Source organism: Mustela lutreola, chromosome 13 (genome assembly GCF_030435805.1).
Source record: "Mustela lutreola isolate mMusLut2 chromosome 13, mMusLut2.pri, whole genome shotgun sequence".
NCBI classification, from domain to species: Eukaryota; Metazoa; Chordata; class Mammalia; order Carnivora; family Mustelidae; genus Mustela; species Mustela lutreola.
In genome coordinates, this window is record NC_081302.1 from 2,062,659 (window position 1) to 2,077,367 (window position 14,709).

General features: G+C 52.7%; 1 protein-coding gene across 7 annotated transcripts in view; it reads right to left on the bottom strand.

Moving 5' to 3' along the window:
- ARHGEF7 (Rho guanine nucleotide exchange factor 7) overlaps positions 1-14,709 on the bottom strand; it is a 126,394-nt gene that overhangs the window by 95,019 nt on the left and 16,666 nt on the right. For 4 of the 7 annotated variants that reach the window (XM_059144605.1, XM_059144606.1, XM_059144601.1 and 1 more), the window contains exon 2: positions 3,800-3,886. In XM_059144605.1, the coding sequence (XP_059000588.1) occupies positions 3,800-3,886 (87 nt within the window). Of the gene's footprint in view, positions 1-2,946; positions 3,239-3,799; positions 3,887-4,042; positions 4,102-14,709 lie in introns of those variants that run through there. The other 3 variants (XM_059144609.1, XM_059144608.1, XM_059144602.1) reach the window with 2 other exon arrangements.

A 14,709-nucleotide genomic window follows, 5' to 3' on the forward strand; every position in this document is an offset into this window, starting at 1 on the left:
AGGTCAAGAAAACACACGGCAGGTACAAAGAGTGTCTGCCCACTGCTGCTGGTAAGGTGCAGGAGGAAAACTCGGGGGAGAGTTGGGCCAGGGTTCAAAGTGTTTAAAAGCCCCTACACCCTGAAGCTCATAGTGCCCCATCCAAGGATTAATACCGATGCAAGGCCCCAACAGTGGCTCGAGGGTAAGTGCTGAAAACGCAGACGCACGGGGCTAGGCTTCCTCACTGCCAGACCATGGTCAAGACAGAGGAGCAGAACATGCGACATGTGGAGTCCCTTAGAAAAGGGGCGCCTGGGTGGTTCAGCCATTGTCTGCTTCAGCTCAGGTCAGGTCATGATCCCTGCATGGGGTCCCCGCATTGGGATCGAGCCCCGCATCAGGCTCCCTGCTCAGCAGGAAGCCTGCTTCTCCCTCTCCCACTCCCCCTGCTTGTGCTCCCTCTCTCCCTGTCTCTCCGTCAAATAAATAAAATCATTAAAAAAAATCGTTCACAAATAAAGACACAACTGAGAACTGAAACAAGAAACAAAATGGAGACTCTGGGAAACTATACGACAGCGCACCTCGTCCCCATTAGCAAGACTCGCTCTCTGGCCTACGTCGCACGCAGGTCTAGGACAATGCTGTCCCAGCTGCATATACCAGGCAAACTAGGGATTCTCAACACAATATTCCCACAAGTAATTGGACAACCACAGCACCAGCTCCTCTGTCAGTAAATTTAAGCATCAACTTTAATTACCCGAACAGGGGCATCTCTCAGATCTTACCTTAGTCTGCCCTGAGGAACGTGGCGGGGGGGGGGGGGGGGGGACCTGAATTCTTATCAAATCCCAAACTATTTCAAGGAAATGAAGGATTCAAATGAGATGCAAGATCAGTAGCAAAGAGAAAAACAAAAGGTCGCCCAGGCCACAGGTATGGCTTTCCCACAGTTGTTTTTTCCCCTAGTTTAAAAATGTTTTCCAACTAAAAACCTAAATTGTTTCCCAAGGGTTAATAAATGCAAACTGCATAGCGTTCCTTTAAAATCAAAGCTCCGGAACCACCTGCTGGTGGACATGCCTGGTTTTCTACAGTTAATTAAGAGAACTGATAGTTCAATTCCTCTTTTCCTTTAAGAAGTCATAGCAAAAAACAGCAATCTTTAAAACTTAGTATAGTAAAAAAGTGGTAAAAGAAATTACGAAAAACAATCCATTACAAACGTATTTCACTCTGAACTCTCAGAAAAGCACCTTGACACATTCTAGAACAAAAGCTAACCTGGAATTCGAGCTCAGTTTTAAGGATTGGATCTATCCTTTCAAACAGTTCCTGTCATCTTTTAGAAAAATAAAAATAAAGCCTGGAAAGCCTAGAACACATATCAAAAATGCAAGTTCCCTTTCTACGTCGTTTTCTTTAAAGCCCCTGGGGAACTGCTGCAGCCGGTCGGTGCACAAGGCCAGGTCAAGGGGCTTGGGAACAGGCGGGCCCCTTCCCACCACGGAGATCAGGTCTGGAGCCCCAGCTGGGCTCACACCACAGCAGACTCCTTTCTCTGGGTGATTTCGTAAGGGGGGAGGGGACAATCAAAGCGACAACAACTGGAGGGTTTTGATGTGCTGTTTTCTCACTTTAATTATCTCACGTAATTAAGAGTTTGAAGTGTGACTTTCAACTGAGCTTGGAAGCATATGAAGAAGGTGCCCATTTACTAGAAGAGATAACGGACTCTTTAAAAACGAGTCATCCCAATTTCCTTGTAAACAAACAATGACTAGGGGTGCCTGGATGGTTCAGTGGTTGGGGGTCCCAGGGTCCTCGGATCAAGCCCCGTATGGAAGGGAAGCCTGATCCTCCCTCTCCCACTCCCCCTGCTGTGCTCTCTCTCTCGCTGTCTCTGTCAAATAAACAAACAAAATCTTTAAAAAAAAAAATTACCATCAACTACAAATTTATTGAAGGCCTTGGTATGCCTAGAACCATTCTCGGGGCTCAGGACAGGATAGTGACCTCTTCCAGGGCGTCTTTAAGAGAACCAGTCTAGGGAAGAGTTGGAATATGAAGTTCCAACAGCAACTCTTGAACGTGGAGGAGGAGCGGTTTTTAAGTCTCACCGTTAGCACGTCCTTAAAGAGTGCCACACCAACCTGTAGGATTATCATCTAATCTGCAAGCTGAATTCAAACTTAATTCAAACTTAGTGTAACACCAAGCAAAGCTTGGTTGGAAAAAATCCGTCTCACAGCAGAAGTCAGGGAGCCGCCAGCAGCGCGTGTGCTCACAGCCGAGAAGCAGCCAAGGGTAAAACCAGGCCCTTCTCCCATGCAAGTACTAACCAGGCCCGACCCTGCTTAGCTACCGAGATCAGACGAGATGGGCGCGATCGGGGTGGTACGGCCGTGTGATGAGAGAGCAGGAGGCCGGCTGAGGACAGAGCAGAAGCTGGCGCCTTGCACCCCTCTCCACCCGCTCCCCTCCGTAGGTGCGGCCTTCCTCAGGCGCCCCGACCGCCGGAAAGCGATAGCTAGTTGACCTGCCGGGACGGCAGTCCTGCGGGACAGCAGTCTCCCTTGCCCTGCCGATGTCCTGAGGCCTCCACAGGGAGGTGACCTGATCAACAGCACAAAGTTCCAGAGGCAGGTCGCTCTCGGTTCCGGAAGCCCTGTGTCTCCCTCCCCCCGTAAGCTGGAGGAGGCTGGGGCAGAAGGGAATGTGACGAGCCGACCTCACCGCCGGGGCAGCAGCTCTGCCTGCCCGCGGGCCTGTCCCCGGGCTGTAATCAACCACCATTTTGCACCAACGCCGTCTTGAGAATTCTTTGTTTAGTCGTCGGCTCCGAACCTGACTTCGGTTCTGGGACTCCGTCACCGAGACAAACAGGCCCTTCTGAGCCGCCGCGTCCCCCTCCCGAACAGCGCTTTGCTCGCGCACAAGGACCGTGTCCCGATCTCCGACCTGCTGCCGGGCTGGCGATCGCGGTCCGCGCTCGGAGCAACGATCCGTCGCCGACTCGAGGGCTTCTGGGTTCTCCTCCAGGAGGCCTGCAGGAGCCTGTCCTCGCCGGACAGACACCTCCGCGGACGCAGCCGCAGGACAGGGTGTGCTGGCGGCTCCCGGCTCTTCTCCAGCAGCCGGCCGCAGGCGGGCAAGGGCGGAGGCGCCCGAGGCTGGGCGCGGTGACGCCGCAGGCCCGGAGCGGAGCCCACGGCCCGTGACCCGCAGTGCCCGCGGAGGAGCCGGGCTTCCGGGGCCCCAGCAGCGCGCCGCGGCCGGGAGACGCCAGCGCGGACCGGGGAAGCTGGGATTCCCGAGAGCGGCCGCGGGGACCGCATGCGGCGCGGGGGTCCGGGAGGGTCCGGCCGGCGCCGAGAGGGCAGCGCGCCGTCCGCTCGCGACAGCTGGCCCCTCTGCCCGCAGCGCCGCGTCCGCGGAAAGCCGCCGCCTCTCCGGCTGGAAACGGAGTGAGGCTGGGGGCGCCCGTCCGCTCGTCCTGCCCGCTGGGAACCGCGAGGGCCCGGCGCACACCGGACGCGGGTCCCGGGGGCCGCCCGAAGGCAGACCCGAGCGGCGGCGGGGACCGGGGACTCGGACGGCCACGGCGGCGCCGACGCGGCCCGCCCGAGCCTCCCGGCTCCGCTCGCACCGGCTCCTCCGCGCCCCGGGGCCCCCCGGCCCCCCGGACCGCCCCCCCCGGACCGCCCCCCCGGACCCCCGGACCGCCCCCCCGGACTCCCCCCGCCCCCCCCGGACCGCCCCCCCGGACCCCCCCGCCCCTCCGGACCCCCCCCCGCCCGCCCGGGCCGCTCACCTCCAGGCGCAGGGCGGCCCCGCAGGCGCGCAGGAACTCGCGGATGTTGCTGAGGCACTCGCTCTCGCCGCGCGGCTCCGGGTACACCTGCAACACACAGCGCGGGCGCTGAGCCGCCGACGCCGCCGCCGCAGCCCCGGCCGCGGGCCCCGCGCGAGACGGCGCGGACGGGCGGCCCCGGCGGACCCGGAGCGACCCCGGCCGCCCCAGACGCCCGCCCGCTCGGCCGCCGCCTCTCCTCACCGTCTTTCCTTCCTCCGGGCTGCACCCACCTCCGGCCCCGCCCCCACCTCCGGCCCCGCCCCCCGGAAGTGCGCCGTCGCCGGCAGTGACGTCCTCAGACCGCGCCCCGGCCGCCCTTCCGGCCCCGCCCTCCCCGCCGCCGCCGCCTGCGCCTGCGCGCGGCTCCCGGTCCTCGCCCTCGGACGCGGTCGGCCGACCCGGCGCCCCGGCAGCCGGCCCTCGGGCCCGTGGCGTGGACGCCGCCCGCCACCTCCAGCGGCCGGGGAGAGCCCGGCCCCCGCGGCGAGCGCGCCCGGGAGGCGCAGGCGGACCCGCCCCGGGCTGCGGCCGCCGAGCGAGCCTCCTGCCGGGGCCGTGCGAAGTGCCCGGCGCGGACGGCGCGTGTCGGCGAGGACGCGCCGCGTTCGCTCCCGCACGCCCGCGTGCCCCGGGGCCCCGGTAAGGCTTGGCCCGACGGCGGGACGGTGGCCGCCGCACGGCCCGGGAGCTGCGAGCGCGGCTTCGCTCACGGACGGCCCCGGGGCCGCGGCCACACGGGGGACCCGCCGCTGACCTCCGGGCGGCAGGGGTCGGGCGGGCCGCGCCGGGACCCCGCCAGCCGCCGCCGCCCAGCGGAAGCCTCGGTGCGGGAGGCCCCCGGGCGGCGTGCGGGCCCCGGCGGGGACGTCCCCGCGCCTCCGTCCTGCCGGGGAGCCCGCAGCGCGGTCTGCTTCGCTCCAGCAGCTCCGGCCTTTGCAACGCTTGAACCGGCCCAGACCGCGAGTTGAGAGCCGCGAAGACGAACACCGGACCCCTGCATCTAAGAAGTCCGACAAGAAACTGCCGCGTTTCCTGCAGACCGAAGTCGTCTCGTCCTTCCCGTGCACAGCGGACCCTGCTCGCTCTGCGAGACAGGCCTGGAGAAGCGCGCGGGCGTGTGCTGAAGACCCCCCCTGCTGTCAGACGCGGGCCAGCGGCCACTCCGAGGTCCCAATGACTTCTGAAACTGCTAAGCATCCTTTTAAAAATGTCCAGGAGACTCCAAACACAATAGAAACACAAAATCCATCCAGTCTTCAAGAATTACCCACAAGCTCTTATTTAAAAGTCAGAAATTTTACATTCTTTTCTCCTTCAACTCCCTTCCATTCCACGTCCAACAAAACAGCATCCTAAACTAATATATTTTTATACTAAAAAATTTAACTTTCTTTTTGCAAGACACCCATATAAATACAGTCCATCCTTGTTCACGGATTCTGTGCAAATTCACCCACACGATAAAATTTGTAACCTCAGATCAGTACTTGTGGCTCTTTCTCATTTGCAGACACGTGCAGAGCAGTGAAAAATCTGAACAGCCTTTACACACACATTCCTCGCTGAACTTAAGGCCATGCTCTGCCACCTTATTTCAGCCGGCCATGTAAGCAGATACCCTTTTCACAGTCTACTGAAAACACGTTTCTCACATTTTTTATGCTATTTGTTGATTTTATTGTTTTAAATGGCCCCTGCGTGTACTGCTAAGGCGCTGTCTAGTGCTCCGATGCTCAAGAAGCCTGTAATGTGCCTTACAGAGAAAATATGTGTGTTAGATAAGCTCCGTTCAGGCCTGAGTTACAGTGCTGTTGGCGTGAACGAATCCACAATACGGTGCATCCAGGAAAAAGAAGAGGACATCCGTGGATCTGTGCGCGAGGCCGCTCCAGAAAGTGCTAAAGTAACATCGATTATGTGTGATGCAGCTACAGAAAAGATGGAAAAGCAGCTAAATTTGTGGATTCAGGAGATGACAGCCAATAAAAACAGCATAGTAGACAGTGTTGTCGTGAGGCTGAAAGCCAAGGAAATTTATAGTCCTGTTACCCAAGGTCGGACAAAGGTTAAACCCTTCTCGGCCAGCGCAGGCTGGCTTGCATGTTTCAAAAGGCGATACCACATGAAAAACATTAAACTTGCAGGCAAGGCAGGTCCTGCAGATCAGGAAGCTGCAGAAGAATTTAAAAAGCATCTGCTAAGCATTATACGTGAGAAGGGTTATATGGAAGAGGAGGTTTTCAATGCTGACGAGACAGGCTTGTTTTACAAGAACATCGGCAAACAAACCTATATAATGGAAATGGCCTCCGAGGTTCCTGGCTTTAAATCATTCAAAGACCATGCAACCTTGCTCCTGTGTGCCAATGCCAAGGGTGACTTTTAAGTGCAAACCCCTAATGGTACACAGAGCCCAAAACCCACGGGCACTTAGAGGGAAGAAGCTAAACCATATGCCGGTCCACTGGAGGTGGAACAAAAAAGCGTGAATGGCATCCGAAATATTCTGGGACTGGTTCCACAACTGCTTCACCCCAGAAGCTGAACGCTATCTCCACAGCAAAAACCTTGCATTCAGGATTTTATTAATTTTGGATAACGCCCTAGTTCATTGCCACGAGGAACTTGAAAATGCCTGCCCCAACATAGAAGTTCTCTTCATGTCCCCAAACACTGCCTCTCTCATCCAACCCCTCAATCAGGGCATAATAAAAGCTTTCAAGGCTCACGACACCAGGGAGCTTTACAGCAAGGCTTTTGAGGCTCTCGACGCCCGTGAGGAAACCACCATGATGGACTACTGGAAATCCGTCAGCACACGCAGCGTCATAGATCACGTCAGCACCGCCTAGGACAGCAGCAAGCAGGCTACTATTCATACCTGTTGGGGCAATGTTTGGCCCGACTGCGTGAAAAATTTTGAAGGCTTTGAAGGTGTTACAGAAAATATAAAGAACAGTGTCGAACACATAATGCATATTGCACAGCAGATAAGTGGAGAGGGCTTCAGAGACATGAGGGACGGAGACGTGGAGGAAATCTTGGCAGAAATGGCAGTAGAACCCACCAAGAACCCACCCATCTCTGGACGAGATGGCAAAGCCTGGCACTGGTGTCAGCGATGATGACGATGGCAACGAAAGTCAGCCCAAGACTCCAAGAATTGTCCCTCTCACAGCAGCCAAAATATCAGCATGGAATTCTGCCCTGGGAAAAGGTTTTACTGATCTGGAAGAGTGTGACCCTGTGCTGGAACGCAGCCTCACATTTTGGCGCCTGACCTTCGCTGCATTCGTCCCTTATGCTGAAACACTTAAAGGTTTGAGGTGAAAAGCCAAGCAGACAAGGCTGAAGGAATTTCTCAAGCCAGTCTTGGAGGGAATGTTGCTGACACCATCACAAAGTGAAAGCCAAAGTCCTGGGGTGGACTTTGAGCCACCAGATCCCCCATGCCAGCCTCACTGACACATTCCTCTTCCGCCAAGTAAGTCACACACTCTCCTTTGGTTTTCCAAGGGGCAAGTCAAGGTCACGAGGTTTAACCACACTGCCCTGTGCCCCATCACAGAGTAAGCTCCACCACAAGTCAGGTCTTCATTAATGTTTTCACAGGATTCCAAGTGTTCTGTCTTAGTGGAATGCTTTCCTTCGTGACTGTCCTGTGCGGCGTAGAGTGTGTATCTGTGTGCTGTGTGCACACCATGTGCAACTGAACAGGAGAGGCCGTCACTGCATGGTGCCGTACCTGAGATAGTGTTTCCTTATGAAGAAACAGTTATTTGTAAGGAACACATATTAAATAAGCGGTCTTCACATACAAATGCCACTAAAACAAGATCACGTGTGGACTGAGAGACAAAGTGTTGTCATCTGAACTCCGAGGAAACCAACCCTGCACTTCCCCAGGAACAGTGGCTCAGCAGTTGCTAGCTCAGTGCTCACCTGACTGCAGGACAGCTTCCAGTCACAAAAGTCAGCTCTAATCTGTTTCCGTTGTGTAGTGGTTATCACGTTCACCTAACACACAAGTCAGCTCTGCCTTTAAGATTACTAAGCCGTCAAGATCCAATGGTCACAATTTTTCTTCCAAAGAAACACAACTAGTATGAGTCCCCCAACAATAGGAACAATATGTTAACGATTTTTGAGGAAATTTATCAAATGTAAAATGTAAAACTTTACCTGGAAATGTGTATCTTAATGAGATGTAGAGGGTTTCTTTAGTCCATTTACTCATGGACAGCTATCCCTTACTGCTAGAAAGAGAGTCCAGCATTAATTCTGTTCCTGTCTTGGGGGTTGTTTTTGCAAACGCTGAGAAACCATTCCTAAAAATAAGTAAATAAAAAATGAAAGGAGTTTTGTTATTTTGTAACTTCATTCTTTGATGCCTTCTGAATTACATCGCCAAAGTCCAGATATAATCAATCATCAGTAAAATTTTGAAAGCATCCGTTAACAGCATGATTAGGGTCTCCTTGCAGTCTCTCTGAAAGTGATCAGGTAGAAACCTCTGAGCTGCAAAATTCCAGACTTTAAACCCTCTGCTTCTCAACACCAGGGGTATTTCTCTGTTGGTTACACAGCTGGAAGGTTTTCCATCTTGCAGCAATGTGCCTCAGAGAGACAAGTGAGTGAATGGTCTGCCTTTTTACATGAAGTGGGAGAAGGGGGTGTTGGGATGGCTCCATGAGCTTGTGGCCTTCCCTGATCTCAGGCACCTTCTCAGAGAAGTGACTGTATGTGCAAGTTGAGCAACTGGACGTGACCTGTTTTAAAAGTCTCCACCTGTGTGCACATGGGGGCATGACGCGAGCCTGTTCCATGGATACTGTACCTCAAACAACATACCTGTTTGGAAAACTATAATGTAAGAGAGTCAAAACTCTCTAGTAAGTACTGCCTCACCCTATAACACACATGCTGACCTTGGACAAGTCAATTGAGCCCTCTGGGTCTACACCTTTATCCTCAGTTTAAGGCTCAGTCTTTCTCACAGAGCTGTTGGGAAGATACGCTAATTCAACAAGTCTAGCTTTTGAGCAACAAGAACAGCAACAAGTCTAGTTTCTATGCCAGACCTTGTCACAAGTACCGTGACTGCAAAGAGAGACAGGACCCTGCCCTGCATGGGCCAAGGAAGAATCCCACACAACATGGACAGTGGACAATGGAAGCACAGAATAGAGCATAAATACTGTGGACGTAGGGGAGGGCCAGAGGCCTAAGCAACAAAATGGACATCGGAGTTGGAGCGGAAAGGTGGAGGCAGATGGACTGCATTTTCAAAGGTGTGACGTTTGAGAAGCCGCTGGTGTTTTTTGGGGTGGTGAGTAATTGGCCGTCGAGGTCATGGGTGAGACTGCAGGGGAAGAACTAAACCAGAGATGCAAAAGAAGACACCCTCCCCACCGCGCCCCTGCATGCCTCACTGGAGAAGCTCTATGAGCGACAGCACGTGAACAAGTCATCAGGTAAACGCAAGTTAAAACCGCAGGTAACACTCTGCACCCACCAGAATGGATAACATGGGAAAGGCAGACACTGTCAAGTGTCCACAAGGATGGAAAGCCATTGGCAGCCAATACCTGACTAGTAGGAGTGGGAAAGCATACACACAGGAAACCATCAGTCTTTCTAGAAGTTAAACTTACATAAGCCCCCCCCCCCGCCGCCAGCGAGTCTTCCCCTAGGCATTTACCCAAGAAAGATGAAAACACGCCCACAAAAAGCTGTGTGTAAGAATGTGCACAGGGCACCTGGGTGGCCCAGTCTGTTAGGCACCCGGTTCTTGTTCTTGACTCAAGCCATGATCTCAGGTTCTGAGATCAAGCCCTGTGTCAGGTTAGGGCATAGAGCCCACTTAAGATTCTCTCTCTCGGGGCCCCTGGTTGGCTCAGTGGGTTAAAGCCTCTGCCTTCAGCTGGGGTCATGATCCCAAGGTCATGGGATCAAGCTCCACATCAGGCTCTCTGCTTAGCAGGGAGCCTGCTTCCTCCTCTCTCTCTCTCTCTCTGCCTACTTGTGATCTCTGTCTGTCAAATAAATAAACAAAATCTTAAAAAAAAAATTCTCTCTCTCTCTCCCTCTGCCTTCCCCACAAAAAAGAATTCACACAGCAGCTTTACATATAATCACCAACATCTCCACAACCCAAAGTCAAGCACTCCTCTGCTCTCTCTAGTGGCTACTTTTCAATGACCAACAAAATCCCAATCCACCCCCCAAAAATCCTGTCCCAAATTTCCCACAGCAATTAACTTCAGGTCTTTCCATCAAGAACTCTAATCGGTCAAAGGCACGGACAGTCCCCAAACTGTTGTGACTTTCCTTGGAAATACACCCTTTGTACTCTATGTTTGATAAAGGATGTGTCAGGAGTCCTGAGAATTTGCAATAAACTACATCACAGCCATGATACGGTCGTACTTCAGAGACTTCCAGAGCTGTCCAGTTTCCTCCTTCTCTTCTCCCTCTCCATGCTGGGAACAACCGGCTGGCCACACTCGGTCCAAAAAAAGTGTCAGCTTGGGCAGCCAGCTGACTTCGCTGGAAGCGTTTAGCAGGTCTGAGTTTACAAAACTTCATGGGAAAGAACAGGCACTTGTAGCAAGGCAGCTAATTCAGACAGGTCCATGCATGGCAACAAATGAGATCAAGAGCAGAGAGTACGATCAGGGACGTGCTATCTGGTTAACGCGCTAACTACCCAGGATCGTAGTTCCCAGAGATTCTGACTGAGGACGTTTGAAGTGAAGTCCAGAAGTTGGGGGCAAGGGGTCTCTGGGATGCCCCATCCAACTGGCTTTCAGCCAAGTCTGGAACACAGATATCCTATAACTCAGTGATTCTCAAACACAATGCAAGTGTCAGAACACCCAGAGTACCGTCACTACACCCTGCCAGAGTTGAATCCCTCGGTGTGCGGTGGAACTCAAGGCTGTGGACTTCTGGCATCCCAGGAGATGCTGAAGGTACCGGGACCATACTCCGAGAACTAGTGGCAGATGCCAGCTGAACCATTAATCAAGAAATATTTGTATTCCCCCCACTGAGATATCAAACTCCAAACCCCAGAACAGAGGTCTTAGGGTCTCTGCCATCAACAGTCTCATCACCATGGCTACAAAGAGCTACGCTTCCACCCCGTAGCCAGATGTGCTTGTGCACACCCTCTCTCCTATTTTAGACATGAGTCTCCCAAGTGCAGGGGCCCCAGGCATCTTCCATTGCCCAGTCAGCATACTGCCCACTCGGGTCACCCAGCTCACGGAGCTGGCAGAGGACCCTAGCACAGAAAGGCTCAGAGAACACTGGAGGCAGTTCTGTTCTTCACCGACAAGGAAATGCGGACTGCAGAGACATAATCTGCCCCAGGGCTTGCAGCCTGCCCACTGCACCAGCCCGCTCCAGGAGGCAGGCCTCTGGGCACTGCAGCCACCAGGCTCCCCTGCTCTCCCTCCTCGGGTGCTCAGCTGGTCAGAAGCCCAAGCAGGGACTAGGTGCCACTGTGACGTGCTGGAGCTACTCCCAGGAGCTGACCCCATGCTCCCCAGCCGAGCTCTGCATTCAGAAACACCACATGGGTCACTGGAACCGGCCACGGTACACAGAAACGGGCAGACGCTACAACTCAGGGCTCCGCAATACAGGGGGCCACTGTTAAGCCTTTACACAGACTGGCTGTGCTCCTTGACCATAGACCACCGCTCCTGGTGGGAGCTCCCAGCAGCTCCTATAACCCACCTCCCCCGCCTTCTCCTACAGGCCGAGGGGAGCTCATGGCTTTCTGGGGTGCCTCCACTTCTCTTCGTGGCTGTCCTCACCCCTGCCCACATTTTGTCAACACCCTCTGCAGTAAACTCTTCAGCCACCTCTGCCTAGTGTGCCCACCATTTGCTGCTGGGACCCTAACCCAGTGAACTAAAAATAGAACAGCCTGTGACAGCAGCAGATGGGAAACAATCCAGAGAAGGGCCTGAGTCGACTACAGCATACTGTACTTCCGCAAGCAGAGCACCGCCCCCCAGACCCTTTCAAAAGGCAGCAGCTTTAATCACTGATCTATCACGACCTCCTAGTTGCACTAAGAGGGGAAAAGGAACATGAGGAATGTATGCATCACGTCCCACCTTTAATGAAAAAAAAAGGGGAGGCAAGAAAAAAACATACATGGGTGCTTAGAGAAGCATGACATTTCTCTGGAAGCACACACCAGACACCTTGAACAAGGGTTGCCTCAACAAAAGGAACGGGGGGCCTGGAGGTCAGGGGAAGGGAAACTTCCTTTTTACTTTATACTTTTTTGTGCCCTGTGAATTTTATACCACATAAGTATTGTTAATACATTTTTTTTTTTAAGAAGAGGAAGGAAAACACTCCAAACTAGTGTTCTCCTCAGGCCAAGATGCCTTCCCCATTACAAAAGAGTCCCTGGAGAGCCCAGCTGCCAATGGGTTGGAATCCTTGTAGAACCTCCCCCCCCACACACACACACAACCCTCGTGGAGGTGCAATGCCATGGTTAAAACCCTCAGGTCTCCTTGATTAGCACTTCACGGGTCCTCCAATTCTAAATACCCAGTAGCCTCCATTCTCATTAGACTGCTCTTCTAGAGCATTCTGTGCTCCTTCTATTGCCAGTGATGCTCAGTGAAGTGAAAGTACAGTGGACAGGGCTCGCCTGCCAGCCTACTGGGCATCTCTTCCTCCAAACCCACTGGAAAACAAAGAAGCATCCCATTGAAATTAAGAACTTGATCACCAAATACCCAATAAGTAAACCATCTCCCAGAAATGTGTAGCCTAGGATTAGATGTGGCTTACTGAAGGAAAAAAATTAAGCCTTTAATAAAGTATATTTTTCTTTTCCTCTCCTTCTTCAATATCTCCGACAGCCCAATTGTTGTGCAGGGGCTACGGTCATCTGGGAAAAAATAAAATGTGCTCCATTAGTGTGAAACCAGCCAAAATAAAAGGCAAAAACAAATATGAATGTACCAAATCCCCAGTTCCCCAACGACATTCATATATCCCAGACACGTGGCCTCTCAAGAAGACCAGCAAGACTGCACAGCTTAAATTAACTCGTGAGTCCCCTGAGGCTTGCTTCCCACCAACTCCAGAAGCACATTTTTAGACCTCAGAGATGGTGGCAACCGTCCAAGATTCCTGCCAATGCCAGAAATGGATTCGAAGGAATATGAACATAAAACATTCATCAGATAACCTAGACTAAGTCTCTCCACGGAAGTGACGTTTTCTTCCCTCCGTGATGTTAGATCAGTCCAGGCAGGGGTGTGGCGCGAGAGCAGCCTGGGAAACCGTGTGTGCTCTGTCTGGCTGCGATTCGGACCCCGGGGGAGCAGAGGTGCCGGGGACGAGCCGTTGTGAGTTCATGTCTCATTACATTCTATAAGCAGATGCCATGTTTTTAGGCCTTTGAAGAACCATGATGCGGGAAAGCAGAAAAGGACAAATTCATAAAATAATGACTTGGGCCTCATAATCAGAGATTTTTCACATCTCAAGTTTTCAGTGGTTCATACGGAAGATTCTTTCTTTTCTCTCATCCTCCTGCTTGTGGCCTGCTGAGAACAACCCACGAATTACGGTGCAGCATCTTGCAAACCTTGCAAACGGCTTGGCTTTATTCTTCAGCTTCGTTCCTGTGTTGTTTCCGACCCTTTGGCATCCATTTCCTCTCTTGCCAAACACGTTTCAGAATGGTTGGTGATACCTTCTGTTCTCTGTTAGTGGAAAAGCCTGTGGAGAAGTTGGGGGCCTCTGATACAAACGTGCTAAATAAATCCAAATTGGGTACCTGCTGTATATCCTTGTAATATCAGTGCAGTAAGTAGGTCTGAAAACCCACTAGGACAGAAGGAATCCCACTACCTCCCACCCCTGCTCTGAGAGCCCACGCATTCTGCTCTCTGAATGGGGCCACTAGTGGCAGCTCAGTCGGCCAGTTCTGCTCATTGCCTCAGCCTCAGCCCTACCTTGGACCAAAGACACCTCAGGCTAGAATGTACTCTCCCATCCCTGCAGCCAGCAGTGGCATCCCACTGTTTAAATCTGTATTCTCAGACGTCTCGGAGAGTTTTTATGTTTGCCCTGCTGTTCCCTGTTCGTTTTGCCTTAGCTACTCATACTTGCTTCTGAGGTAGCCTTCTGGATGCCCCTACCCGCACACAGCCAAATGGAAGGGCCATGGTGGGAGCTACAGAGCAGTGCACTGCCTTGTGCCCTTCCCTCCCAGCTAAGGAATCTGTCTTCCATTTTTAAACTGCTTGAGAAGCTGCCTTTGAGGCAAATGAAAGCCTCAGAGACAGAAGTCTGGACACTGACCACCTGAGAACACACACTATTTTAATCCACTTGATAGCGTGTGGGAGGCTTGAGGCATGCAGAGAGAGCTGGATGATTTTGGAAACTAGGAAGCTAAAGGGAGGCTTCATCAGAGGAAGAAACCCAACTAAAGGGATAGAAAACGGCTAAGGACCTGTGCTGGCGAGTGCTTCTCTATAAATAGCAGCTAAGACCCTCCCTAGAGGGAAAGGCCAGGCAAAGGAGAAGACTGCAGCCCGGGATGCTCTCAGAACCCGACAGCCAGTTGAGAGTTTCCTGTTAACTGTGACTAATAAAAAGGTGATAAACAGATCATTAGTTTTCTCCTGAAACTCTTAAGTATCAGAGTATATGGGCAGCAGCTGTGAACAAGATGAGTTGTGTCTGTAGGTGGGAAATACATTTTCAAAAACTCACTTAGAAAAACTGACCATTAATTAAAGATAAGGCTGCCAATGTATAATCAAGAACTCCATTCTTCCATATTACTATAACTGGAATATCTCCCTGCATATTTA